The 26,884-nt window shown below is 42.5% G+C and overlaps 1 protein-coding gene across 2 annotated transcripts; it reads right to left on the bottom strand.

The window, feature by feature from the left end:
- Positions 1 to 2,946: 2,946 nt before the first annotated feature.
- rnf144aa (ring finger protein 144aa) lies at positions 2,947 to 26,338 on the bottom strand. Of its 2 annotated transcripts, XM_079287383.1 has the most exons (9): positions 26,277 to 26,338; positions 25,799 to 26,035; positions 10,252 to 10,402; positions 9,496 to 9,600; positions 8,508 to 8,568; positions 7,309 to 7,525; positions 5,495 to 5,642; positions 4,999 to 5,088; positions 2,947 to 3,169 (listed from the first exon to the last, which is right to left on the bottom strand). In XM_079287383.1, exons 3-9 carry the CDS (start codon positions 10,384 to 10,386, stop codon positions 3,038 to 3,040), a joined length of 888 nt encoding a protein of 295 aa, XP_079143509.1. In that variant the 5' UTR covers positions 10,387 to 10,402; positions 25,799 to 26,035; positions 26,277 to 26,338; the 3' UTR covers positions 2,947 to 3,037. The 2 variants fall into 2 exon arrangements, with proteins under 2 accessions (XP_079143509.1, XP_079143508.1); XM_079287382.1 differs by lacking the exon at positions 26,277 to 26,338 and having other exon boundaries at positions 25,799 to 26,196.
- Between the last annotated feature and the right edge of the window lie 546 nt (positions 26,339 to 26,884).

The following is a 26,884-nucleotide window of genomic DNA, read 5'->3' as shown; positions in this document are numbered from 1 at the left end:
CTTTAGAGGCTACAATATTGTAATATTAACATGTAGAAGTTAAGAGAAAAATCATGCAGCTTCATCCCGACACAACCAGTTATAAAACGTACATTGCTGCTTGTAACCAGACTTGATGTTAGGATAGTTGCAAAGTAGATCTTGAGTTTATAAGTAAACTGGACCTTGCGTCTTCCAATTCAAGTGCCAAATCTTAGAAGCAAGCCCTTAACTCTGTCAAACTGTTGTATTCATCACCATTGCTGATGTGGTTATAGGTCTTTATCTTGAGCCCTGCCAAGCCTCTAGTGTAGAAGACAATATGCAATGACACTGCAGTGATTCTCGTGTTTGCTGTTTGGCCCTTTTGTTTGTTGCATAATACAGTATCCAGCTGTTCAGTGTTGCCATCAAACATAAGTGAAGGAGAATGGTGTTAAAACAAATGGAAATGGCAATGATTTTGTTTAGACGTCAGTTTGTGCCTGCTCAAAACTATGATGGTATTGTGTTTAAATTAATATTGAAATGAATCTTTATCCTGGTAATATCAGAGCCCTGGCAACATTAAAAAGTACAGTTGCAATCTCATATGTATATTGAGTTTTCTATTGGGTACACATTGATTTCAGCTGCTAAACCTGTCAGTTAAACAAAGCAGGCACCATACCACACACATATCAAGAAGCAAAACAATGAAACCCATATACAGTGAGTTTACATAAAGAAGCATTCAAATATTTTTCCACCCTGTAAAAACTGTTATTACATTACAAATACATGGTCAAAATGCACATACAGTAGACAGCTCTGGTTCCTTATCCCTTCCAGGAAATCTGCTTGGCACGATTGTCAAAAACAAAAACTTGAAGAATTATCTCTTTTTTTCGGGACAACTTCAAAAGTAGAAAATTGGACTGTCTATAATATCAAATTATCATGCTCATACAGTAGGTGAAGTCAGTGAAATTAACAGTATAGGTAAGTTTGTCATAATAATAACGTCTAAATTTGAGGACTGGAGTGAGTTGCAGATTAGCTACAGTTGTTAAATATTTTTTTTTTTTTTGGGAGCTACACTTCTCAAGAAATGCTACATAAACACTTGTAAAATACACCAGAAGAAAGGGGAACGCAATTAGTAGTAAAGGGCTTATTCAAAACATTCGAATGGCTATGCATGGTAACAACGACATGAGAGAACACAGGAAAACGTACTGAATAATGTGTATATAATTAAATGGTTTTACCTTTGCTCCTAGATTAACTGTTGTGAAGCTGAGATTCCCCTCACAGGAATAAAGACATCAACAAATGAAAAATGGGCCAACTCTGTCCTGGTTTTAAAGCTCAAACTTTAGATATAGCTAAGAGTAACATACAAATAAAATGGATAGTTTCTGAATAACTCCCTGATTAAATAAAAGCCATGATATGTATATGGTGACATTCTGCAGCTTTCACTCGCTAAACCTACTCTTGATTATGACCAATCAATAGCCTTAACAATGGAAATGCACAAACTTGCATAGATAAAGTGATATAGTATAGAGCAGTTTCATAATTATGTGCCAAAAAACGGGACATTTTATATTTACTGTATAGACTTTATTTTAGCAATAGCTGCTCGTTATCGGAGGTCTAACTACCAACAAAACCATCGACACTCTAACCACTAACATATGCAAGTTTGCAATTTAGGTAGATATTTAAGCCTGAAAGAGTGGGAGATCTGGTACGAGTTAAGCTTCAGATTGTGATGATGCAGCTCTCCTACTCAAAGGCTTCGGAAATACAGGCCCTAGGTCACATAAAACATCAGTTTAGGGCAGTTCTCTTTTTTACAATATGGTTATTAACAGCGTGGCATATGGATGACATCATAGAATCATCTGAATATAAAGGGCTTCACTGACAACATGCTTTCCCTGGGATTATTTTGACTTTAACTTGTTAATGCACAGGGGGAAATGCCTGATTAAGGCTATTCATATCTATTTGGTTAAACCACCACCACCTGGGGGACTGAGAATTACAGGAGTGACATCTGTTTTAGTATATTAAAATGGTTCCACAACATGTGGATACAAAGTCACCAAGTAGACTATAAATTAATGTTGAACTTAAAGGGGCGTACCACTCAATTTGGGAAATCTGTGTGACATCTTTCGGAAACATATCTCTCTTGAAGATGTAAAATGTCCGAAGGTGCGTCAAAGAAAGTAAATTCGGAGAGATGGTAATGAAAAACATGGGGTGAAAATTTAACAAAACTAGTCTTCATTGTCACTTAACCACATAATTTGTGTGTTTTTAGATTTGAGTGGCAATCCCCTTTAATAACTAATTTACCATTTGGAAAACACTGAAAATACAACACAGACACTACTCTGAGCACAGTTCTATTAAAAGCAACAGGTTATAAAACATTGACATCATCAAGAGGACGTGCTATACATTTAGGCGGGAGGGACAACAGCCGCCCATCGTCACGAACATGATCTGAAAGTCACGTTCCGTGTGCAAATCGAGTGAACACCAAACATGCGTGGCGCAACTCTTAATGCTACTGACTGAATCCGTAGAGCTACATTGAGTGTGGTGGCGGGGGGAAAAGCTTTTGTTGCCTACGACAAAACAGAGCGATAAAGTAAGTTATTTTTAAAGTGGCTCCTGCATTGTATTGTCCATACAAGAGAAAAGCGTTTGTTCACTTGGAGTCTTCCTTTGTTTGTAGTAATTACCACGGTAACCCACAACGAAGGACCACTTGAAGTGGCCCACACTTCCTCCACGTCCCGAAACCACCAACGTCTGACCTCTGACCCTGTACCTCTCTTCAGGCCAAGGTGCAGGGTCGCTTTTTTTTTTATATACCATGCCTCTCTCATGCAGAGCGATGGATCCCGAAGCGGCCAGGGCTGTTGCAGGCTCAGCCCCCCGCCCCCAAAACACAATTAAGCACTTAAAGCTGGTGGGAGAAGAAGAATGTAAAGGGGTGAAAAGGAAATAAAACATGGCCCATCCATGAAGCGGCTCTCCAGCTTTGACGGCGTGTTTAGGTTGGCAATGGATCGTCGTCACCTTTGCTGCACTTGCACTTGCAGCAGAGGACAATGGGAGTGGCCAGAAGGAGGAAGGGGGAGGCAACCAGCAGGAGCAGCCCAAAGCCAGCGAAGATCCCCACAACCTGCAGAGAAACACAAGGGAACAAATAAATACAACATGTTATGCATACAGTAGCGTGTTCATGGAGGATTTGGGTGCAGTGATGTTACAATTGACCAGCAATCATCTTGTAGAACACAAGTATTTGACCAAAATAGGTCAGTGTCTTACTTCCGCATGGCAAAAAAAACTTTGGTAAATCACAAGCTATTGTCTTGAATCCTTCCAATGAATTGCAATACTACAAGTTGGCCTACAGATGGCGTTCAACACCTCAAAACAACAAAACTTTCTCAGCACAGAAATCTACGTTATCCCAGTAAATCCACAAATTACGACTTAAAAAATCAGTAAAAAACTGTATATAAATTAGGTTTCATCTTCCTACTGGCAGTACTGATTCACACTCTACTCTCTCATACTGCATGGACAGGTACCTTTGTCATTGTGAGGGAAAACACTGGTGTACAAAAGAAATATGGCAAGTGATGGACAAACCCACTTGTTCTAGTGCAATAGAGTAGCGTTTTAAACTATGTTACAGCCATGTTTGAAAGCAAGTACAAGATGCTGGAAACGTTTCACTCCCCATGTGTCGTTTGTTGACTTGCTGTTAGATATTGCAATTTAGGGTGGTTGCTGTTATGCAGTGAATGTTGCTCGGGCTCTCCCACATATTGCGTCACAATTGTTAAGGCTTTGCTGGTTCTCTGTACCAGCATCAACACCAGCAGTGCTGTAGATGGACATGCATGATTCGGGTAGTAAACACACAACGAGTCATGCATTAAAAAAAACATTGTGGGCAATGCCAACATTATTTCGGGAAACTCTTTATTGTTATGAGCATGGCAAGTTATTAAATGACCACATGGGGGAGCCAGACACCATCAAGTTCAGAGCCACAAAATAAAAACACATAACATGCAGTCACATGCCACAGTGACTTATAATAGCGCAAAAAGACGCCTTTTCGGGGTATCTTGTTATTTAAGAACATGTTACCAACTATCCTTCTGACAGTTCGTATACAGGTTGAGCTGTAGAGGAAAGCACAGGGTCTTTAATTAACAGACACTGATGTTTACATGTTTAGGATACGAACATCCTTGTAACTGATAGACATGTCGTCAGATGCAGACAGGGAGAGAAGATGGTTATTGCCCTGGAACATTTTGTATTCATAAAGGAGGCTTTTTAGATGATGAGGAGAGCAAGAGAGAGAGACAAACACACACACAGAGGAGTGAAGCTATAGCTGACTTCCACCAGCTGAACTGTAATTGTATGACTCAGTCTGCCCCACTGGGTAACAGATGCCAGCGTGTATGCTAATGTTGACAAAATAACAAGTATGTTGGACAAGGGGACGTACCACCCCGTGAATAGGTTATTTGGCTCGGGAGAGATACGGAGGAGGAATTTGGAAATTTAACAGCAGAGTTGGCCTTTGTGGAAGACTTAAAACACATGTCGTATCTAATCCTGATCATATGTAATCCGTCATTTCATTTGGTAACCTATGGGTAAAGAAGGGCCTTGGTTATGTAAACCTTATATATATTAAAAAAAAAATAATAATAATTTAAAGCGAAATGTGTACATAACAGGCTTAGTTGAAAACAGCAGGACACTGACCACCAGGCACTTGTATGCGGATCAAGCTGTCCCTGTCCTGTTGTGCTGTCAAGATAATGCGACTACATCACTGAATGAGAGTGTGTGAGCCAGTAAGGGAGAAAGAGGCAGAACCAGGGAGCACGTTTATGGACACATGCTGCAGAGCGGTTTAAGGGAGGGAGCCCTGAGTGAGTGTGAGAGAAAGAGAGGGGAGGAAGATGGGTTTTTCACCTGTGTTCTGTGCCAGATAACAGACGCTCTGGAGTGGCCCAGTTTGTTCCGGCAGGGCCCTTTGTCATAGTGGATCAGGAGGAAGTCGTCCTGTCACACAAACACACAACATGCACACAGTTGAGATAAAGATTGACCATTAACAGTCTGAAAGACACAGGCAGCTGCTCGGGAAATTGGGTTTAAATGACCTGTGTGGTCCAGTTGTCTGTGCTTACACAATTATTACATAAGGCACCATGGCTCATAAGTCACCCTTATCCAAGGTCAATTTTCAGAAAAAACAAAAACATCTCATCCCTTTCTTATCAGGAGCAAGGTTAAGCTACGGTTTCCTGATAATGAAAGATATTGCTGTCACAGGGAGACAAATAATCGCTACATCCACGATTACCACAGTATTGCAATATTCAATGTTTTTTGGAGTTAGAAAAAAAAAATGCATCTTTCTTTCTATTGCCTGAAGGAATTAAGAAATGATTAAGAACCAACTCACATCCAGGGACTCCAGACAGTACCAGCAGAAGGCGTGTTTGCAGTTCTTGCACATCATCTGAGCACAGCCTTCGTCCCTCTCGATGTAAACTTTACATTTAGGACAGCGCTTGATTGGCGCGTCATCCTCTTCATTCTTATAGAACGAGCTGGGAAGAAATGAGACGCGTGTGATTTTGTTTATTCCAAACACGAGAGAAATTCCCAAATCACTCAACATTCACTTTACAAGAAGTACTGCAGATGGGATTGGTTTAATGCAGCAATCAATATGTACAATCTCTGGCATGACAGGATTGTGTGAAACCTTGGATATCTGTAGTTTAGCAGTGCACAACCGTTCTAAAATTCATCGCATGGAACTCCAACACTCTTCTTCTTCCGTCCTGTCGGTGTCAGTTTGCCTGCATCCATTTCTCTTGTGTGAGTAAAGTGCTGATTCTACCAATCTGGAGACGAGCAGGTAGCTGGCATTCTGGGCGCTGTCCTCGGACAACTAACAAGCCAATTCATTTCTGGCGGAAGGGGAAGTCATTTGCAAAGAAGCATCAGAATACAGCTTTTTGAAACATTCTTACAGTGAACAGGGTGTCGTTCAAATGCTGAGGCTCTTTACAACTAAGAGCAGACCTCTTAATCCTCTCTCCCTCCACTATGGCCTTTGAGTTTGGCCTTAAACCTGCGCAGATAGAGGAAAGCTTTGCAGAGCTAATGACATTTCCAGAGTAAGAGGATATCGCAAAGAAACGGGTTAGCGGCATATATGTCTCCAGGCAGATCCTGTATCCTTAAAACGGAGTAATAAGCCCACCTCAGACTGCTTGTACTGCAGTTTCGTTTCAGCCTGTTGTTTTATATCTGCCTATATATTTGTGCTTGAGCCCTGGCTGATGCTCAACTGAGCAGCGGCTGCAAAAAACAGCCAGCCAGGCAAGCTGTCAGTCTACATTACAGAACATACTGAGTGAATCCTGCTGTATATTGACAGTACTGGTTCAGTACTCGAGTCAGGTGAGCTGAACACGACGATGAATGTGGATTGGTGCACGTAAACATAATTTCGAGGGATTGCATCTGCAGAGACTTTATAGCCATTCATACTGTCACAACATGCCAAAAACGGGATGAATCGCTGTCTTTCTGAAGGTAAGAGGAAGTAAAAACATTGAGACAAATAACTGGAACAGATATTGCCGCTGTATGACACTTTTAAAGAATGCTGAAATAAAACTTTAACAAAAAAACAAGTCATCCAGTTCTTTAAATACACTTGTTCTCACTAGACTAATAATCACCTATGCAGATGAATTCATAACATTGCATTCTTTACCAATTTTAAGAGTTATTCTTCTATTACATTTTGTATCCAGGAGCTAATACTAGGGCTGCAACTAACGTTCATTTTATTTCGTGGTTAATCTGTCAATTATGGTCCATAAAATGTCAGAAACAAAAGCCCAAGTTGACATATTCATAAACCCAAAAGATATTTAGTTTGATATCATAAAAGACGAAGAAAACCCGCAAATATTCACATTTGAGAACATTCTGAAACTAGAGATTTTCTGGCACTTAAGATTAGAAAAATGTCTTAAAAAATGAATACATTTTCAAAATAGCTACAGATCAATTGTAACTGACAATGTAATAAATGCTGTAGAGAGGCATGTATGAATATGTTCATGAGAATATAAGATATGTGGAGGTCAGAATACAGAGGTAAGACACATCCAGTCTAATAGCTGATATATAACATAGATGAGAGTTTCAAATGCAACAGTATTGATTGGATCATAAATGGATAAGAGGCAGTACCTGTTTTCTCCTGGCAGGAAGGAGGTAATGGGCAGGTTGTTCTCCTGGCAGGCCTGTCCGGGGTGCCAGTTGGCCTTGCAGGCCGAGCAGAACTCGAGGGCACAGACGGCGCACTGGACCAGCTGGGGCAGCGCAGGAGAATCTGCTTCCTTCAGTTGGCACACGGCCTGGCAGGTCGAGGAAGGGCACCACGTCCGGCATGGGTCCAGCAGCACCTCTAGTGGAACAAAACAAGTGCCAGTGTCATGGACAGAAGCGCTGTTCAAGGGTTCAATCACAAAGAAATTGTTTTTATTAAGATGCTTTTGGTTTTTTTCCCAGCAGAAGGTAGTTCGTGTGGAATTTTCAGATGATTTCATTTGAGTGTTTTAAGCAGCACGTCTCCATTGTTGTGGTGGCAGCTGATGTGATCTCCGAATCTCGACACGTAAAAAACCCAAAACAATGTGCATATGTACACACATACATGATTTAAATACTGTACAACTTTCAAGGTTCATTTTTATGTTGGAAAATTTCTTTTATACAATCTTGAATTCCTGGCTTGCTGCATCTATGATCGACTTTTCCAAACTCTTTTGAATATGTGTGAAGGAGACCTGTGTGTGTGTGTGTGTGTGTGTGTGTGTGTGTGTTATATGCCAGTTCTGTTTGAAGTTCATCGTGTGATGCACTTGCCCTTGTGTCCTCTACTTCCTTCCCCTTACCTCTCTGCCAAGGACTCTGAGCACAAATTCCACATGCACTCTTGGCCCAGCCTGAGAAATATGGAATGGTTACAGCAACTGTGCTGCCTGACTGGACTGGGACATTGATGAGCCGGCTGACTGCCCTCATCCAGGCAGGCAGCATCAACAGCCATTTCTGAGGATTTGTATTCATTTACAGGACCAAATCAGGCACATTTTAGGCCTCAATACCCATTCCCATTACGCTAGAATCTTTTCTTTTTGCTTTCCGCAGAAACCCTACAGCATAATTCCAGAGCAAATATGTCCAAGGGGCCTAAATGATTGATTTTCCAGACAGAGTGAGCTACTCGGCTACACTTGCAAAATCCCAATAAATACAGTATCTTTGGCGAACAGGAGGGTCCACGTGAGTGTGCAATTGAAAGTCACTGCCCACACACACACCACCCACTGAGGAACGCTGGACATGACACCGACGGGGCTGCGGCTGCTTTTTCGTTGACTCACCCCTTTCAAACTGAAGCTTCTTGTATCTCTGCATCATCTCCGTGGCCACCATGCACTCAATCTACGAAGGAGAGAGGAGACGAGAATTGGACAGAAGCAATTATACATTCAGTGTGAGAATATCATTTCCAGAACAATGTCACATTCACATTTCTACAAGATCAGAACTTACCAACGCAGGCCCACTCAAGTTGAAATACAAACATTTAATCAGTCATGAAATGATCATTCAGGCTTTGTAAAAGAGCAGTGAGTTACAGGTGAGGGTGCTGCTGTCGGAGCAGACAGGGATGTGGCATTCTTTGCCTGAGTGGCAGGAGTAGCTGGGGTTCCATTAAGGGCCAGTGACACTGATTGATTCGAAGCATAAGGCTGTGGTGTGCTGAGCCATGCTGTGCCTACGGGCCTCCGAGACCAAGTGAGAGAGAGAGAGAGAGAGTCAGTGAGTCCATCAACCGCCTTGAGGATGAGGAACGCTTTTCCCTCAGATTGACCTCAGCTGCTGATTATAATGGAATAAACAGAGTGGCAGGTGGAGCGCCATGGTCATCTTCAGCTCTGAGGGGGTGTGTATAGAAAAGCAATGGTACTTTATATGTGGGAGGGAAAAGAGCAGCATAATAGGAGGGTTGTGACATGGAAAAAAATTCACCTGTGGGGATAACCTCCCTGCTGTTTCGCTCATTTTAAGCACGTGCACTACCGGCTCTGCATGTGCTACATCTGCATGTACATGCAGAAGCTCTATGTATGTACAGAAGTTGAACGCAAAATTCTGTACACTGCTGTGTGAAAATTAAAAGTGATAATTGTTTATGGAAATTTCTGCAGTGCGCAAGTCCAGTCTATCAGACATTATGAGACGTATTCATGAGCCTGAGGAGCAGCAGGGAATTCTTTTGATATTGGCAACCAGTCACCACGTAAAGGGCACGTTTAGACGAATGACAATCCAAGTAGAAATCTGACTTTTCCTTTTTATCAATACCTCATTTTCCTGCAAGTGTCCTCTTTTGGGACAGACAGAGTCTGGACAGCTAATTGCAGTTTCAAGGCCTTCTTTAATCAGGAGTTCCACATACTGCTTCAGGCACTGAGGAGAAACAGACAGAAAGACAAATAAAGCACTGAACATGTTCAATATCCAAGTCAGTCAGACTGAAAAAAGAAAAAGAAATCAAACACACACACACAAAAAGTTGGCAAACAAAGACTGACGCACGAGTCGCTCTTGATCGTGATCTTTGTCTGTCGCTTCAGAAAAAGCTAGATAGCTAGCTAGCTAGCTAGCTAGCTAGCTGGTAAGGAAAATGGAGCACTCGAAGCGCTAAAGAGCAAGACATTTCACTTAGGAGTTGTTGGAGACGAGACCAAAACAGACCTTTCACAGGAGTGAATGTCAGAAGATTGCATTTGCTGTCAAGAAACACAACTCCTGCTGAATGCTTGTGTTGTTGTGTGTCTGCTGAACGTTTAAATACACAATTGTTTACAAACATGTTCAACTTTATCAGGTGATGGAACTTATTTGAATCAATGTAGCATTTACAGCAAAAAACTCTTCGCTCTAACTGATCCTCTACGAAGCTAAAAAATCTAGTCTTGCACTAGTATTTCATGAGCTTATATTCTATGTTCATGAATTTTGAAACATTCATCATTCATCATTGTGTCATCATTGTCATCAGTCATCATCAGTCATCATTGTGCTGAAAAATGTGTTACTGTAGAGTGTACCACTCACCAGTGTACAGAAGACACATTGGCACTGTGTGATGGTGGTCATCTGCTCCAGAGGGAACTCTCCAAGGCACAGCTTACACGAGACCAGGGGGTCCACGGCCAGCTCCCAGGTGGGACGGTACCGTGCCGTGGTCATCTTCAGCGCCACAGAGCTGAAAGAGGTGGGGGGGGGGGGGGGGGGGGGGGGAGACGGACAGTGAGCTATGGTTAATAAAGCCAAATGCATCCTGAAATGAAGTGAACAAAGTGGATTGGGTAATTCTCACAATCCTGCTGACAACAACGAAAATCCTTAAAGAGCAAATATATGTGGCTCAGTTTGGTTTGCGTCTGTCTACATAATAGATGCAGAGTCCAAGCTGTGCTTTATTTGTAGCGACACAATTAGCATGACGGTATGAGCACAAACTGAAAATCCATTGTGAGTTGTGTCCACACACACAACCACCCAAACACACACACACACACACACATTACACAGGCCTGCTATATGCAGAATGGCACCAGCTCTCAACTGTTAATTTTCATTCCAGGCCTCACACTGGCAAAACAAAAAGATCCTAAAACTTGTGTAGCTATCTTCAGCTCCTTGTAACATTTTCACTTGGATGAAATAACACTTTTTTTTTCTTCACCGTGCGTCATCACGTCTCTTTTGCGATAGTCAGAGGAGTTATTTTAGGCCGTCTCGTCTCACTCGCCTTCCCTCTGCAGCTGAGAGCGAAGAGAGCACCCACTCGGCTGTTTACAGGAAGTGGTACCGAGCACACAACGTCAACACAGTCAAGCTCTCCCCATGCTGCTTAGCAACCGGCCGAGGGAGGATTTCGGAGACGGAGGGGGCGACGGATCGGAGGCAGAGAAGCATGGCAGAGGAGTAGAGACCGAGAGAGACCGGTTTCATGGTACGGTCAGCTGTTCACAAACATACAAGAAGAGGACGGCGAGGAGAGGAGTTGAAGAGTTCACATCATCGCTCCACGGACTCTTGTGCTTCATACATGTGCTAAAATTAAAATTAAAATGAGATGGGGAACAATCTGTTGTAGTAATAATGCAAATCCAGAGATCAATGTGATGGGGTGCAGCCTTTGGTGCAAGGTGACGTGTCAAGAAGAACACGTCTCCATCTAATTTCCCTTATTTCATAACGTGATGCTTTTGTCCCAACGTAAGACAAAAATACAATGTGTGTGAGCTATGAGTAAGATGGTCAGTAAGTCACTTCTCCTACTGCTGATCAAGGAGAGTGGAAGATTCCCAATGGAGACGTCAGTGAGGATACACGAGTACATCTTATGTGGACGTCTATCATCAGAGACACAATCATTGAAAATGCTGTGAGTGACTGGATACTGCAGCTGGTGAGGTGAAGTATCCTGCTGCAGTTTTGTCAAACTACAGCGGCGATGGAAGAAATAGCAGCAGAAATGTAGGTGTCACAATATATTTTTCCTTATTCATCATTTAGACAAATATATTGGATGAGAGTTCAGTGAGGGTGTCAGAAGCCAGATGGCATCTTCTTTTCACCAATTCATCAAGGAGATGAATCGTCTTTTTTTTTTGTTGTTTTATTGAACGACCGACGACACTAAATCAACAATTTCAACACATGAGACCAGCCTCATTATACTTGTTTAGGAATAAATAAATCTACAAGAGGAAAATCTTTAAGAAAGAAAAGAGAACTGTAGATGCAAGTATGCTAAAGACAACAAAGAGAAAGGAAACTGCTCGTCAGGCAGTGCAGATTCAAGTGACTTGCAAAATATTTCATTACATTGTGTAAACAACTAGATTTACTGCCTCACGGTTGAGCCTCTGCCAACCAGTCAAGAAGCAGTTTTATGTCTCTGCAAAATGTCATCACTTCCACATTTGATCATGTTCGACATTTGTGTGAAATTAATTTGCATATCAATTCTTGAGTTATGGCCCAACAACGTGTTTTGTGAATTCACAGTCACCTTTGACAACAACATTCTAATCAGTTCATCCCTGAGTCCAAGTGGACGTTTGTTCCATGTTTTTAGAAATTCCCTCCAGGCATTCCTAAGATATTGCTTTCACAAGAATATTACGGACGCCAGAACACATAATGCCTCCCGCCACAGCTGTCCACAACAACTCTAAAAGACAGTACAGAGCAGGTGATCCAGCTGTGCACCTGTTCTCTCAGTAAGAGATTCATTCACATGATGCTTCACGAGGAAAAAAAGTGTCATTTGAGGAAATAGGATTCCCTCACTTTTTCCTCCTTCGCACCGAGCAGGTGGACGGGGGAGAAATTGCGAAGTGAGAAAGAACGAGATGAAACTCATGTCTGACTCACTCAAATCACCTGACATTCATCCAGCTATCCAACATCTATTACGCCGACCAGAAAGCACCGAGTGGTGAGGAAGCTCCATTATGTAGGTGCTGAGCTCGGATACAAAAGTTTAAACGGCAATTTGTTACCAGGACGGAGCCAAGGACTTACAAACATGACCCTCTGGGGAGTGTGTGTGGGGGGGGAAGAGTGTGCTTTGGTGGTCAAAGATTATATGTGGACGGAAGAGTAGAGACACGATCGATGTTACGATCTGAAGGGACACAAGTACAGGTTACAGGAGCAACAGCCATTCAAATGTCAACCTGATATAACCTAACAATACTATTTTGCCAACACGGGCAAACTTCACAGACAAAAGAGGGAGACACGGGGCCAATACAAATACGAAAGCCTGGCAAACCTTATCAACGCCTCTGTGGTAGAGTCTGAAGACTCCGGTAGCCCAGTGGAAACAGACGGTAAAAGGTCATTTGCACTGTAATGTGCAGGACTTTCAGGAAGACTTTCAGTGTGTGCTTTTACATCCACATCATCTCCTGCCACACTTTATATTGGTTGTGCTAATACTGACAGACTGGGTCGATGGGGACAAATGAAATAGTTTTGTAAGAATGGCCTGTGGAGAGGAGAGGAAAGGGAGGGGGAGGGAGAGAGCGCAACAAAGGGCAAAATGAGTTTTCATGAGAAAAGGTGGTGCAGTGCCATTCTTCTGCTGCATTATTAACTAGATGGTCCATTATCACTAAGAAACACACACACACACACACAAGACTCTCATGCGCGGTGTGTGCTCATTTCAAATATAGCCCTCCTGAATACCATACATCTAAAAAAAGGTCAGGCCAGAGAGCTAGAGATCAATAAAGCGGGAGTCAGAAGTCAAACATCCATTCTGAGCAGTGGTCAACACGCGTCAGTCATCAGTCTGAAGGGGCTCCACTCATAGCTTCCCCGGCTACAGCAGCACTTATGCCGTAATGACTCCATAACCAAGAGACAAAGGTGCACACACACACACACACGCACACACACAGACATGCATGAACAATCCATTGCATAACAGGGAAATGGTCACGTAGGAGCAATGGAGGAGAACTTCTCTGGGGAGCTAGAAGTGATTTTTTATCCATCTACACCTACATCATATATGCTGTGTAAAATAAAAAGGTCAATTGCAGAAAAACAGATATATATATATATATATATATATATGACACCAAAAAACACTCATGGATACACACAGCAATAACAGTAACACACAGTAAACCTAGCATTACCACTACACACATCCAGTAGAAGCGTTTTATATGTGGAAAGGACTGGCTTCCATAAATCCTCATTTTCATAGTAGGTCTGATTAAACTTATGGATAACAAGCTGCTTCCAAGAGAGAGCCCAAATTGCCCCGAGCTGTTCTAGAACACTACTTGTCAACACATGGTTTGATGGGTAAAGTGGACATATATTTTCTAAATTGAAAACTTTTATGTTGGACTGTTGGTGCTCAAAACAAGCAATCTGAAGATGTCAGGCTCTGGTCAATAAAATGTTATAAATGCCCATTACAGTTTTCCAGACAATTAATTGAAAAAACGATCAACAGATTAATATTTAATTTGATCTCGGACGGATTAATTAACATCACAACCATAGTGGTTTGTTGTTGCTATCCGTTTTCATACCAGACCCTGTTCTGCATTCAAAGAAATGCTTCTTCCAAGTATACAAAGAAAACAATGGCATGCAAATTCTAACGTGAATAGACAAGAGATACAGGATGAAGCCTCACGCTGCCACGCAGGCACCCAAGAGGAACTCAACCCAACTAAGTGCTCTCAATGCACCAGTGTGTACACTCTACATTGCCATTGGTCCTACAGAGGAGAGAGAGAGAGATCACTGCAAAACATGTGGAATCATATAATGTCACAATGCATTGCATAAGCCTCTATTTATATACCTCACCTATGGCTGGTGTGAAAGAAAGCATGCAAACAACCGGTCAGCAGAGCTGGGAGTGAGAGCAGCCCACACGTTGTTCACACTCATTCTCTTGCGCACACACACACACACAGGTGATCATTCTTTCAACACAGGCACAAAGCCGTCCTTCAGCTGATTTAGAAGAATGTGCTGTCAACCGATTAGACAAGTCGGAGGGAGTGCAAAGAAGGACGCAAACTGAAGACCAGCTAGAGAAGAAGGCGGGGCCGCTGCTGGAAAAAAGGCAGAGACCATATTCTATCTTAAGTCTGGGGACTAGCCAATCCAGTATTTGTTCAATTGTGTCCTTACTGGCTGCAGCAGAATGAATGTAGTAAGAAGCATGATACGGTACCAGCTGACTCAAACAGTCTTTGTTGCGACTGGCCTTATAAGTGAAACCAAATCTAATCTCAAGTTGACTCTTCTGTCTGGCACACTGCTACAATCATTCGCCGTGGTCTCACTGGAATTGCAGCTGTAACTTCATTCAACAAATGCATGTGAAGAATCACAAAGCATATGAATTCATTCGCCTCAAAATCCCCGTCTATTGAATCTGAGGGGGAGGTCAGGATCTGTAATAGGCACTTAGTGATCCTGCCGTCTGCTTTTCCCTTCCCTGGTCCTTCCTGCCATTCCTCCCTTAACAGCCCTGCCCTGCTCTCCATGACCAATTAGAAGGGTCTTTAAGTTTCACTTATGTCATATCCTCCCTGTGTCCACTGCTGCAGAGAAAAGGAGAGCGAGAAAGAGAAAGAGAGAGAGAACGCGAGAGAGAAAGAGAAAGCGAGAGCGAGAGAGAGAAAGAGGAGAGAGAAAGAGAAAGGGAAAGAGAAAGGGAAAGAGAAAGAGAAAGAAAAGGAGAGAGAGAGAGAAAGGACAGCAGCAATGTGCCACTTTCGTACATTTCCCAGAATCCCTTGGCTCGCCTTTACTGCCTGCCATTACTTCTTGTCACCTGGTTGCGAACGCTCTCGTTGGGCAACGGCACAAACAGGCAGAAGAGATCACAAAGACACGAGATGGACAGAAGCCTACTGCAGACGGAAGCAAAGGATCACTTTCCCCCATTAGGAACTAGAGAGTAAGAAATTGATTGAATCTGCCACGTGATCCTCACAAAACAAATTTCCTCTACGAAATTATTAGAAACATATGTTCAGCTCACTCAAGATAAAATAAAAACAATCAGAATCAGATTATTTGAATGAAAGTCTACTCCTGCTTCACTCTGCCCGTTCTTCAACAAATGGCTGAACAAACTTCAAGAGATTCAACATAACAATTTGCACAACTTAGTGTTCTCTGGACGACATGAATTAGAGTTAAAGGATTAAAGACAATAAATGCAATTTCACCTTTCGCTGTGTTTGAGAGTACATTTTGAGGCAATACGTTATAGTGCTATACTGCACTGTAAAGGTGTTCATCTTATTCTTTTCATTCCGTCCGCTGGTATTATTTTATACACCCAGTATATATATTGCAGTGTTTATTTTGCATTACAAGCTGTTGTGTTCACTTCCTGGTGACAACATGAAAGCACGGTTGGTAAATACACAACGTGACCAATGCAGGGTACAAATTACACCTACATTACACAACAACTTACATACAACGCTACCATCATTAAATCCTCCGCATCGTGCAGGGAGCACTGCAGTGAACCTAGAGTAGGCCACCTGGAGAATAACTGATCGCAATCCACGGCGTTAACAACGTATACCTTTTACTAGAGAGACATCAATCTGTGGAAACAGATCTCTCTCATATAGTCGAAAGACGTACCATGTTAAAGCTTTACAATAAAAATGTACAGCACATAACCTATGGCCACATACACACAGTGATGATTTGAGGCACATATTTTGCCCTCTTCTGGATAGTAGTCAACATCTTCTGCATTATTCATACAGTAATAAATGATTCCTCCTGAATGGTCGTGCAAATGCTATTTAAGGAATCAATCAAGTCAAAATATGTAATAAAATGAATTACCATTCAATTTGCAACACTCAATATGTTAACATAGTTTATGTCCTTGGTGCACTATCAAAATAAAATCAATGTGAGACATGTCCCCACATGGACAAGGCAAGGTCTTGTCTGATGGGAAAATACCATTGATAAATCATGCCAGCGTCTATTTCTAGCATGTTTTTAGGCAGAATGTAGGTCACGCGTGTATATGGGCCATAGGGTGATGACGATCATACAATACAAAGCCATGACCCACGTACTCCATCCACTAACCCAGAGCACACACACATCGGGACTTTATTTCTGGACAGCTCAATTGCTGAATGTGAAAGGTGACATGCCTTCGTGGGGGGACAGCAGTTGGCAACGGTCTCCGTCTGTCCTGGACATGGAGGGGGAGCGCTAAGAGGATAGCTTAGAGCGGTGATAAGGCCTAGATTTTTCCAAGCCCTGGGGAGTTACACAATGAACTAGATGTATTTTGGCTTTGTGAGCGGCATGAGGAAGCTATTTGTGTGTATATATATATTTGTGTGTGTGCGCGCGTTTGTTTCGTGGTGTCAAGTAAGTCAAAGGCAGTTTTGCAGTGTGGGCCAAACAGGCGCAGACAGTGGTCATGCCTGGGTATGTAGGACAAAAAAACCTGTCTCATGCCTACTTGGTCTCTTGCCATTTTTCTGCTGCAATGCAAGCTGAATATCCCCTCTCCAAGCACAGTATACAGTTACTGCAGGGGCTGTGATTGGTCTGCAGCTGGTTTGTATTGACTTAAAGTTGGGCTTGTTGATTGTGAGGAAAAGGCTGAACCGGCTGGAGAAATAGCTAAATTAACTTATTCTTTTCTCAGTCATGCTGAATGCATTTCTTCTGATCAAGCACACATGGTTTCATCTTTCTCACAACTGTTGCTACAGCTCTCTATCAATGAGTGAATGAGTAACGTTAACATGATTTAGTGATGATCATATCAGTATAACCTCTAGAACACTCGGACAAAGAAGTATAGTGTGGCCTCGAGGACCAGTTTATTCTCTTAGGAGCACAAACAAATTCCAGAAAAATGGCAAATCTGTAGTCAATTCACAAGTTACACTGGCTTAATAGTCATCATGTCTGCATCTGTGCCAACAGGCAGAGTAAACTCTGGGAGCACACACACAGCTATAAACACGTTTACCAGGAAACACTGGAGATAAAAGCCCCACAGCGTTAATGCCGCCACTCAGTTGTAGAATCCGTAAAGATGCCCGAAGACAAAAGACAGAAACAAAGCAGAACTAAAACAGTTGGGATAGAAAAAAAGAAAGAAAGCGGAAGGAAGCTGGGGAAGGAAACAAAGTGATAATGCAAAACAGAGTGAAATGGGGCAAAAAGGGAAAAGACAGACAGTAAACCCAAGCAATCATGTGAAATTATAATAAAAAAAGTACAATTTTCCACACCCCTGTAAGCCTCCCAAGTGCACTTCTAAAGATTATTCCCCAAAACCCCAGATAACGTCTCAGTACCTGGAGGAGACAGAAACCACACGCTGCTGGTCTGATTACACAAGAAAGATGGCGGACTTGATGACCTACTGGTGGGCAATGTGCACAGAGCAAGAGGCTGTTGACTGAGGCAAGAGGTTCTTTGCCACAAAGTCTTATTGTTCAGGGCTTCATGTACTGAACAAAGGGCGACAATATACAGTTGAGTCAGAGTATAACAAAGAACATACAAAACAAAGACTGATAGAATAAATTCCTTACTGGAGGGAGACAGTGCTATATTGCAAACTCTCCCCTCCAAAGAGACATTCAGGCTCACATAGTGCATCAGAAGTGAAGACGACAGCCTATTTGTATTGAGAGATGCAGAGAGCCTGGTAATTCATTGCTCTACACAGCTTCACTCGTTGAGTTTACATGCACACTATAACCAGATTGCAGAGAACAATCTGATTAAGACGCACAATATTTCATATACCCAATCCAGATATTTTTTTCCTAACACCATGAAGCTGCTCAGCTCAGCTGGCTATCAACATGTTTGGCCTCAACTGCTCTCCTATGTGCGTTATCATGAGTTATATTTAGTTTAGTTATACCCATCCATCGAGAATTCACTCTGTACTTCCATCCAAAACGGAATCAAACTAAAATAAACTGGCAAACCTCACTGTTTTGAAACTCACTCAATTTTGTTGGTTAATGTAGTTGGCATAATCCTTGTTTTTTTTTTTTTTTTTAATAGTATTTTTTTTCTGCCAGGTTGTTTTTGTTCATCTTTGAAGTAAACCCTCAAAAGAATGAATTGTGAATTTCTATCCAAAATAACAGGCAGAAAAAGAACAAACTCATCAATCCCACTTGGTTGTTTATTAATTGGGGCTGAATAGATTTAAATAGACGGTTATTTTCTCCAAAGAAACCTAAATTCACATCAACACGGCAAACAAAACACATGGTCACACCCACATAGGGCTGAAAACCACAGGTTTTTCTTTAGCACATTGCTGGCAGCGTTTCTGAAAGAAAAAGAAGAGGCATGTGGCTGCACGCCAAAAAAAGTGTGGCAGCCCATAAAAAAACTATTATTAGAGTCACAAAAACAGATGATAAATAGGACATTTGCGGTCAATTCATTACTAACGCATGTATCCAGTCAAGCTTACAAAACTCCGAATGATTAAGGAAAATGTTTGAAAATAAAAGTTGCTTTTGCAGGTGACTTCTTACGACATGAGGAGTTGGCACATTCAGCGCGTGATATATCTTCACTTTTAATGTTTATACTGCCTCATCAGCTTTATCACAAGCATACATAAAAATGGGGACAACTCCATTATTTTACCACACAAGACTTAACTGTTGTTACACATATGCCGGCTAAAAGAACTGAGCAGGTCATGGCAAGTTCTGCAATCACCTTACACAAGGAAAGAAGTACAGAACACATGTCATTTTACCACACTTTAAAAGTGATTGCATAGCACCGATTGAGACACTTAAACGATGCAATACTACATCAACAGTTTTGTCCTTTCACCGAAATGAGAACACGACGTAACTAATGCCAAACTAACGAGCGTGACTGCTGCATGGTGAGGACTGTTGTCCCTTCACTGGACAACAGAGTTCCCATGATCTCCGGAGGAGAGAGCCACTCCAACAGAGAGCCACTCACAGCAGGGTATAGTGACACTCTCACCAGCAGTGGGCAAAGCAATTCAGAAGCAATCTCAGTAATCGCTTGAGTTGTTGTAATGCAGACAAAACAAATGCGTATAGACTCAAGGATTTTCACATCTTGTCATCATCCCAGGATCTCAGGCATCATTTTTTTTTGCCATCTTCCTTCAGTCTCCATGGAGACTGACATATCATCTTCCACAGAGGGCTCTCTCACATCGTATATATTTCACCACCATAGCACATTCTGGTTCCAACTTATTGTTCTGCCCTCCACCCGCATCTTTTGGTGTTTGGCGAGTTGCTGCCTTGTAAAGCGAACCCAGTCTCTTGAGTCCCGGTGCAGGAGAGTGAGATGGAGGAAGCCAAAAACCATCTTAGGAAATGCGCTGGCGTCCTGTTGTTGGGTTTGACGTAGATACACAAAAGGATGTAAACCCACCAAAAGTGAGGAGAGGAAACACTCCAAAGACAGAGAGTTCTGTCTCTCTGTGACTTTATGTATCAAACGAATGTAGAAAAGCCATAATGACACGATTAAAAGTGAGTGCCATGAGCAGTGCTTGCATTCATCTGATCAAGTTTTTCTTTTTAATGAAATTGTAATGCAAACACTTTGCTGGTTGCTTGGCCTTATGTAAGACTTTATAGCCCATATTTAGTAGGGGTGTAACGGTACGCGTATTCGTATTGAACCGTTCGGTACGAGGCTCACGGTTCGGTACGCATGACGAACCGAATACGTTTGAAAAAAAAAAATTATATATATATATATATATATATATATATACATACACATGTCAGCTTAATAACGAACATGTATACATGTCATGTGTATGCTGTACATGCTTTGCAGCTCAAAGAGGCCGGGATACTTTGGCCTTCAAAGACTTCACAAATTTCCTCTTTGTTTCTTGTTGACATTCATCTGTTTTTTTTGTCAGTTGAATCAATATGCACGTTCATTTGCGATGTTGACAGGTTAGTCAAACTTTTCACCACAGTCGAGAACAGATGCCTGTGAGCAGGCCAGTAAACACACCAACGCACCTGCAGCGTTACCACATGAATTACCGGTACCTGTACCGTCGAGCCCGAGGCCGTGACATATCGTCTTCTTCAGGTTTCAGATGTCTCGTCAGCCAGAATGCAGGTCGAGCTGCCACAAGTGAAGCACTCACTTTCATTGTTGGGACATAATGGATTACACTACAGGGATGTCAGACAGTAATCATCATGGGAGGAAAATTGTTATCAGTATTGCTGATTAAACTATTTTCAGATAACCTGACTCAACCTCATTATCCTTCCTAGGGCCATGAGACTGCAGGCCAAAGAGCAAACATTGATGAAGGCAAGCTGATCTGCGTGTACATGAAACACCACAGAAGGACAACAACATATAGTTTACTATGTCATCTATGGTACGCCTCTTATTCTGCAATGGCCTTTCAATGTATCTGCAGTCAGAATTATTTTTCTATACTGCGAAAGTAGTGGTGGAGTCCATCACTCCCCCACTGGGTTTAGATTGCTTACCTAAGCAGGAGGGATTCACAGGAACATTAATGTAATCCAGCACAATTTTATTCAGATCATTTCCTACTGCTGCTCCTTCACATTAAAAGCGTTCCAACTGACCAAACACATGAAACTTTTACTGTGAAGCAAGCAAAGAAAAAGCAATGCGTTTGTTACCATGATTGGTAGTCAAAGACGCGTCTACTAAAACAAGACAGTGGTGGTTTTCTGCATTTTCTGGACAGACAATTGTTTTTCATTTTCCCAAAGTACAATGGAACAAAAAGGAGCAGCTGCAGTGAGCTGTTAGAGTTGTAGGCAACAGGCTGCGCACCTCCAAAAGGTGTCGGAGTCATGACTAAGACCAGAGTGCATCGAGACCAAAACGAGACCAAGACTTTGAGGGGTCCAAGTTAAGACCTTGCAAGAAGAGCATGCAAACCATAGGCACTCCTCTTATTGACCTTTTATATACTGTATAAAAGTGTATGTGCAAGTGTAACATGAGATATGTCTTGATAAGATACTCAAGAAATTAGATATTCCTCCAGTTTTGGTCTTGAAATAAAATCCTGCGACCTTATCTTTGACCGCCTACTTTATTAACACACCACAATTGGTTTGGCTGCCAGCTGAACACAAGTTGCTCCTCTATTACATACCTGACAAAGTAGCTGCTACAGGAGTGTTTGATCTTCTGTTAAACCCTACTTGCTGTTACCACGGTAACCACTGATGTTGCCAAATCAAGCAGCACCGAAATCTCAAGGATTACAACATTAAATCTATGTTCTTGTTTAAGTGGACATGTCTTGATATAAGGCTAAGAAGTGTCTCCAGTGATTAGATAGTTACTGTGTTCCAAGCATTAGTCAGGCTCTCACGGAGGGAAACAAACTAGCAAGAGGTTTAGGCTAACCTAAGTGGAAATGTAATCAATGATCTGTCCTGAAAAGCTACTTTTAATAGGCATCGTGCGGTATTCATGCCAGGTTTCACCAGCTTTTGGCTCACAACTGGCACTTCCAGATCCCGGCCTACCTCCTGACTCATCTTCTTCTACTCCAGTTCCAGATTTTCAGAGAGTGACTTTCAGTAGAGTGCGAGCCTGAACGCATTTATTCTGCTGCTTTTCACTCGTAGGTGGGGAGCACAGATACTATGACAGAGAAAGACGTAGTAAGAACAGAGAGTTGGCTCATTCCCAGTCGAGTTGGTCGTACGTGAGTTGTACCCCGTTAATGAACATGAAGCATCATTTGTTGTTGGCCGATAGTCTATCGAGGCTACCGTGGGTGGAAAGAAGTACTCTCTCCTCCAACAACATATTCTTTCCTGACTTTCTTCCAAGTAAGTAACTTTACAAAGAAGCCCTCGCAGTGTGAATGTGTGGGACAGATGCCAAAACTGGAACTGGAAACTTTTTTTTTTTTTTAGAAAGATTTTCTAAATTTCATTCCTTCCTGTACAACTCCATTATAGCTGCATTTGAAATATCCTGGCATAATGATGTTGCAACAGTTGCATTATCTATTTTCAGGCCATTTTCTGCAAGAGTCAGTCAAATCTGCCAGCAAATAAAAATGTATCCAGAGTTGCTATGGCATCTGTTTCTCATCTGTTGGCTGTGGCCCTCATTAGGCAGGCAGTATGGATGGATGTATGGAGCTAAAGTATCACGGCTTGAAAGCCTCTTGACAGTCAGTATGACGCATACAGAGAATGAGTTTCCTATACGAGTTGAAATTTACCTTTTTTTCCTCTAATGTCTGACAAAATTAAACATACGATCGTAAGACCAAAGGCAAAACCTAGATGTTCAGATGAAGTTCACTTCCTTTCTTATCTAAAATGACTTGACTCTCGCTTGCTTGTCTGTGTGATACTCTCCCAACCCCCAAAGGGCTTGCTGCAATTTACACATTCCTGAAATCCTAAATCTTGGAGAGTGTCAGACGGTCAGCAGAATCTGTCTCACTTTACCGACCCTACCAGTCGGAGAAAACAGAGCCCACGAGAGCGGTTCAAAATGCCAGGCAGTCGTCTGGAAGAAGCACGGCACACGAGATCGTCGCATAATGCTCTCATAACAATCCCCGTCTCATCCGGACTGGCTGGATACAAGCCATAACACACACACAGAGCTAAAGCGCTCTCTGAGCAGCGAACATCATTTTCAGCAGCTATTTACAACTGAAATGATTGCATTGTTGACCGTCTGGTTCACACACACACAGTGTACCTGGAAACCGGCACCACCCTTGAACACGCTCTAAAACCCTGCTGAAATGGCATTTTAGATGTTGCATAACGCTTGGCACCCAGACTGCACAAGGGCAGACTACAACCCCTGGATGTGCAGATGTTTTAGGAGTAATTCAACAAGTGTACTCCGCAGTAATGTCCTGTATATATCTGACACAGCTTAGCGTCTTTAGAAATGGCAGATTTTAAATTCCCGGAAAGCCCTGCCCTCACAGACGGGTAACTGACACCAATTTGAGTTTTAATTACCGGTAAAGTGTATTTAAACACAACGGGTGTCACATTTCTAGATCAACTCCCGTCTCAGGCTGACTAATCTCCTTAACATTAGATGCCGCTGTACAGTCGAGCTAGAACTCTCACACAGGCAGATGGCCTCTTCAGGTCTGGAAAACCAAACGCAAGTCCTTGTTTACTCCCCAGACACACTCGTATGATTGCAACAGAACGCAACATGACATCCGAGGAATCAAGCAGCAGAATGCATTTACAGTGAAAGCAGAAATACTGCAGCTACAAGCCCTTGCTGTACTATTTTCATCCATAAAAACTACAAAATCTCTCAGGGGGCTCCTTTTGCAGAACAACAGTTTGAAGATTGCCCAAAAAAAAAAAAAAAAAAAAAAAAAGGGCCCAATCCAAAGCTGAGTCAATGCAAAACAAATCCAGTGACAAACTTTCCCGGAATCCGAATATCTGTTATGTTTACCGAAGTGCCTTATCATCATCATCACAACAACACAATCAGCAGAGATCCTTTTCAAAACGCAGCAGTGATATGATTCAGTACACGGTGATGCCAAAAGGTCAGGCAGCCCCGTGAAAGGCTTAGCTAAACAAGTGCTGACTGAGAGAGGGCCGGGGCTTTGTGAGGCCGTGCCCTCCTTGTCTAGATACAAAAGTGCGCTTCATGCGTGCCCGCCTGAGAACGTACGCGTTTCCGTTTACCGGTACATTCAGGCTGGTGTATTCTCGACCTGTACTCCCTCTGGACTGGAATGGCACACTGAGTTCTGGGCATCCTACCTTCATTCCCTCTCACTCTTAAGTAAACTCATCTCCACTTTCCCCAGGGAACGGGCTGACTGCTGCTGCTGCTGGTCACAGGAATGTGTTGCTGTTTTGTACAAGACCAGCTTTCTCTTGTTTTGAACAAATCTGCAGCAGCAGCAGCAAAGTAGTGGCTTGATGCATTTATTCCCCCAATGGGACAAGCTCTTGCTGAGGGGAGCGGAAAAAGTGCATCACAACATCGACTGCATGTCAATCGAATTCAACATTCTCTAAATGTGCGTGTGTGTGTGTGTGTGTGTGTGAGAGAGGGAGAGTGAAAGTGTGCGTTTAGTGTAGCTCCTGTGATAGAAGCATGAAACAGGAGAGAGAGCAGTAGCGCTCGGTGACAGGGATCTTACAAGCCAAGGTTTATAACAGGGTGGACCTCAGATGTTGCATGTTGTTCACGCAGCCACGGGGACAAAACCAGGCACTCGAACACACCATTTTGAGGTGAACCAGATTTTTCTCCACATAGTGACCTCCGACATCAGATTGACTTTACAGGATGCTGATATTTGAGCTTTCTCAGCTGAAAATTACAGAGAAAATACAAATATGTTAGCCTACCTGAGAGAAGATCAGAAGAGATATGAGAACACGATGTACAGGTAAGACAGACATTAGAAATGTATTTCATGTAGACACACACACACACACAGGAAAACTCGTTTGTCTCGTAGCCTGGTTCCATATCTTTGCCTGTAATCTGACTGTACCCTGAGGGAGGACCTGCTTCTTAAAATGGAAATAGGAGGACACTGTATGACCTTTCAAAGCTCTGTTGGAGCCGTCCATTCCGAAAATGATATGTGTGGAGTTCAGAAGAAACAACTCCGCAGCTGCTGCATGTGGAACGAGCACGATTTAAGACTGTGGTGAACAACGATTACAGCAACTTTCATCAAGTGTGAGCAACAAACACAGCCGGCGTTTGGCACACATACACCAACACACTGAAGCCCTTTACTGGTGTCATTTTGAAGCAGCTATACCTGCAGCCTGTGCCATATGTCATCTATATGCACTACCTGTTTACTCCAAAATAGGCCAGCAAGGAGTTCACAATTAAACGCAACACACCGCTAATAGTTGGTTAGTCGAAATGCAGCATATATCTGGCTGTAAAAACGAGGAAATGGCGAAAATGAAATGCGACAGCAGCTTATAGGCTGATTTTGTGACGGATCCTAGACTGCTGACGTTTACGCGGAATAGAAGCGCACGAACCTTACCTGGCTTTCTGCGATAACGCCGTCTTGATGGTGTAACCTCGGGGGGAAAAGGTTGGAACGATGATCTCCTGAATTGGATTAGCGAAGAGGCGGCCAACCAGTCAGGCGGAGGAGGAGGAGGAGGAGGAGGAGGATATCTCTGAAGGGGTGATGCCCATGTTCATTATTGTGTCCCTCCAACGTCGGGGTGGAAACATTTGACCTGCTACTGTCGCCTACAGCGCGTGAGATCAGGCCCTAGCGAGACACCAACACCGACAACCATCGGCGACACAAAAAAAAAAAGCAGCGTAGATAAATAAGCAGATCAGAGGGAAGCACACAGCTGACACGCTCCAGAATCTGTTTTTGCTTGACAGTATGTTTGTTTGCACACCGGAACAGCGGTCCGATCTCGATTACTGACGAGTGCGCAAACGTCCTGCGAAACGCAAGAGGCTATCTCACAGCAAAAACATCCGGGGGGCGGCGGGTTTACCTCATCGCCGTTCGCGCTGCCGTGCTCCGTTGGAAATCAGCTGCTCCTACACTGGAGGGACGCCATTTGTTCGCGAGAGGCTTCCCGTCTGCTGCCGCTTAAAGGGGGAGCTCTGCGCCGTCCTGCGTTTCATAAACGACAGCGCCTTCTGCTGTCACAACACTGCAAGTAGAATATGTTCGCACTTCCCTCTAGTGGCATAGAGCCATGCAGACGCTGTAGTTTGCAGATTTTATTTGTTACATTATTTTCCAGATGTTTAGATTCTGTACAAATAATACATCCCCAATGAAATGGAATTTAGTTTTTGGTGCAATTTTTCAATTTGTACCAATCACTACATTTCATTTCATTGGTCCATCCACTGTATTGGGATCTTATTTTCTTTTTTAAAACCCCCTTTAAAAAAGCAGCTGACACAACAGTGTAGGTAGTTCCAGGACTGATCTCTTTTTTATGTAATAATGTATAACTTCATGTGAAGTTTTTTGTGTTTTTTATTTTTGGTTTATTGACAACATTGTAATATATTCAGAGGGAACAATATATCAGATGTCAGAAATTAAACTATGTACTTATTTCCATGTTTTTTTTCTGGTGTTCACACG

The sequence above is a fragment of the Melanostigma gelatinosum genome (assembly GCF_949748355.1).
Source record: "Melanostigma gelatinosum genome assembly, chromosome: 16".
NCBI classification, from domain to species: Eukaryota; Metazoa; Chordata; class Actinopteri; order Perciformes; family Zoarcidae; genus Melanostigma; species Melanostigma gelatinosum.
This window is presented reverse-complemented; position numbering and strand designations above follow the sequence as displayed.

Excerpts from the sequence above, each read along its gene's own strand:
- rnf144aa (XM_079287383.1), bottom strand. The coding sequence starts at position 10,386 with ATGACCACGGCACGGTACCGTCCCACCTGGGAGCTGGCCGTGGACCCC. Across the intron at positions 9,601-10,251 it reads AATGTGTCTTCTGTACACTG|TGCCTGAAGCAGTATGTGGA; the intron begins GTGAGTGGTACA and ends GTTTCTCCTCAG. Across the intron at positions 5,643-7,308 it reads TTCCTGCCAGGAGAAAACAG|CTCGTTCTATAAGAATGAAG; the intron begins GTACTGCCTCTT and ends ATTTCTTCCCAG.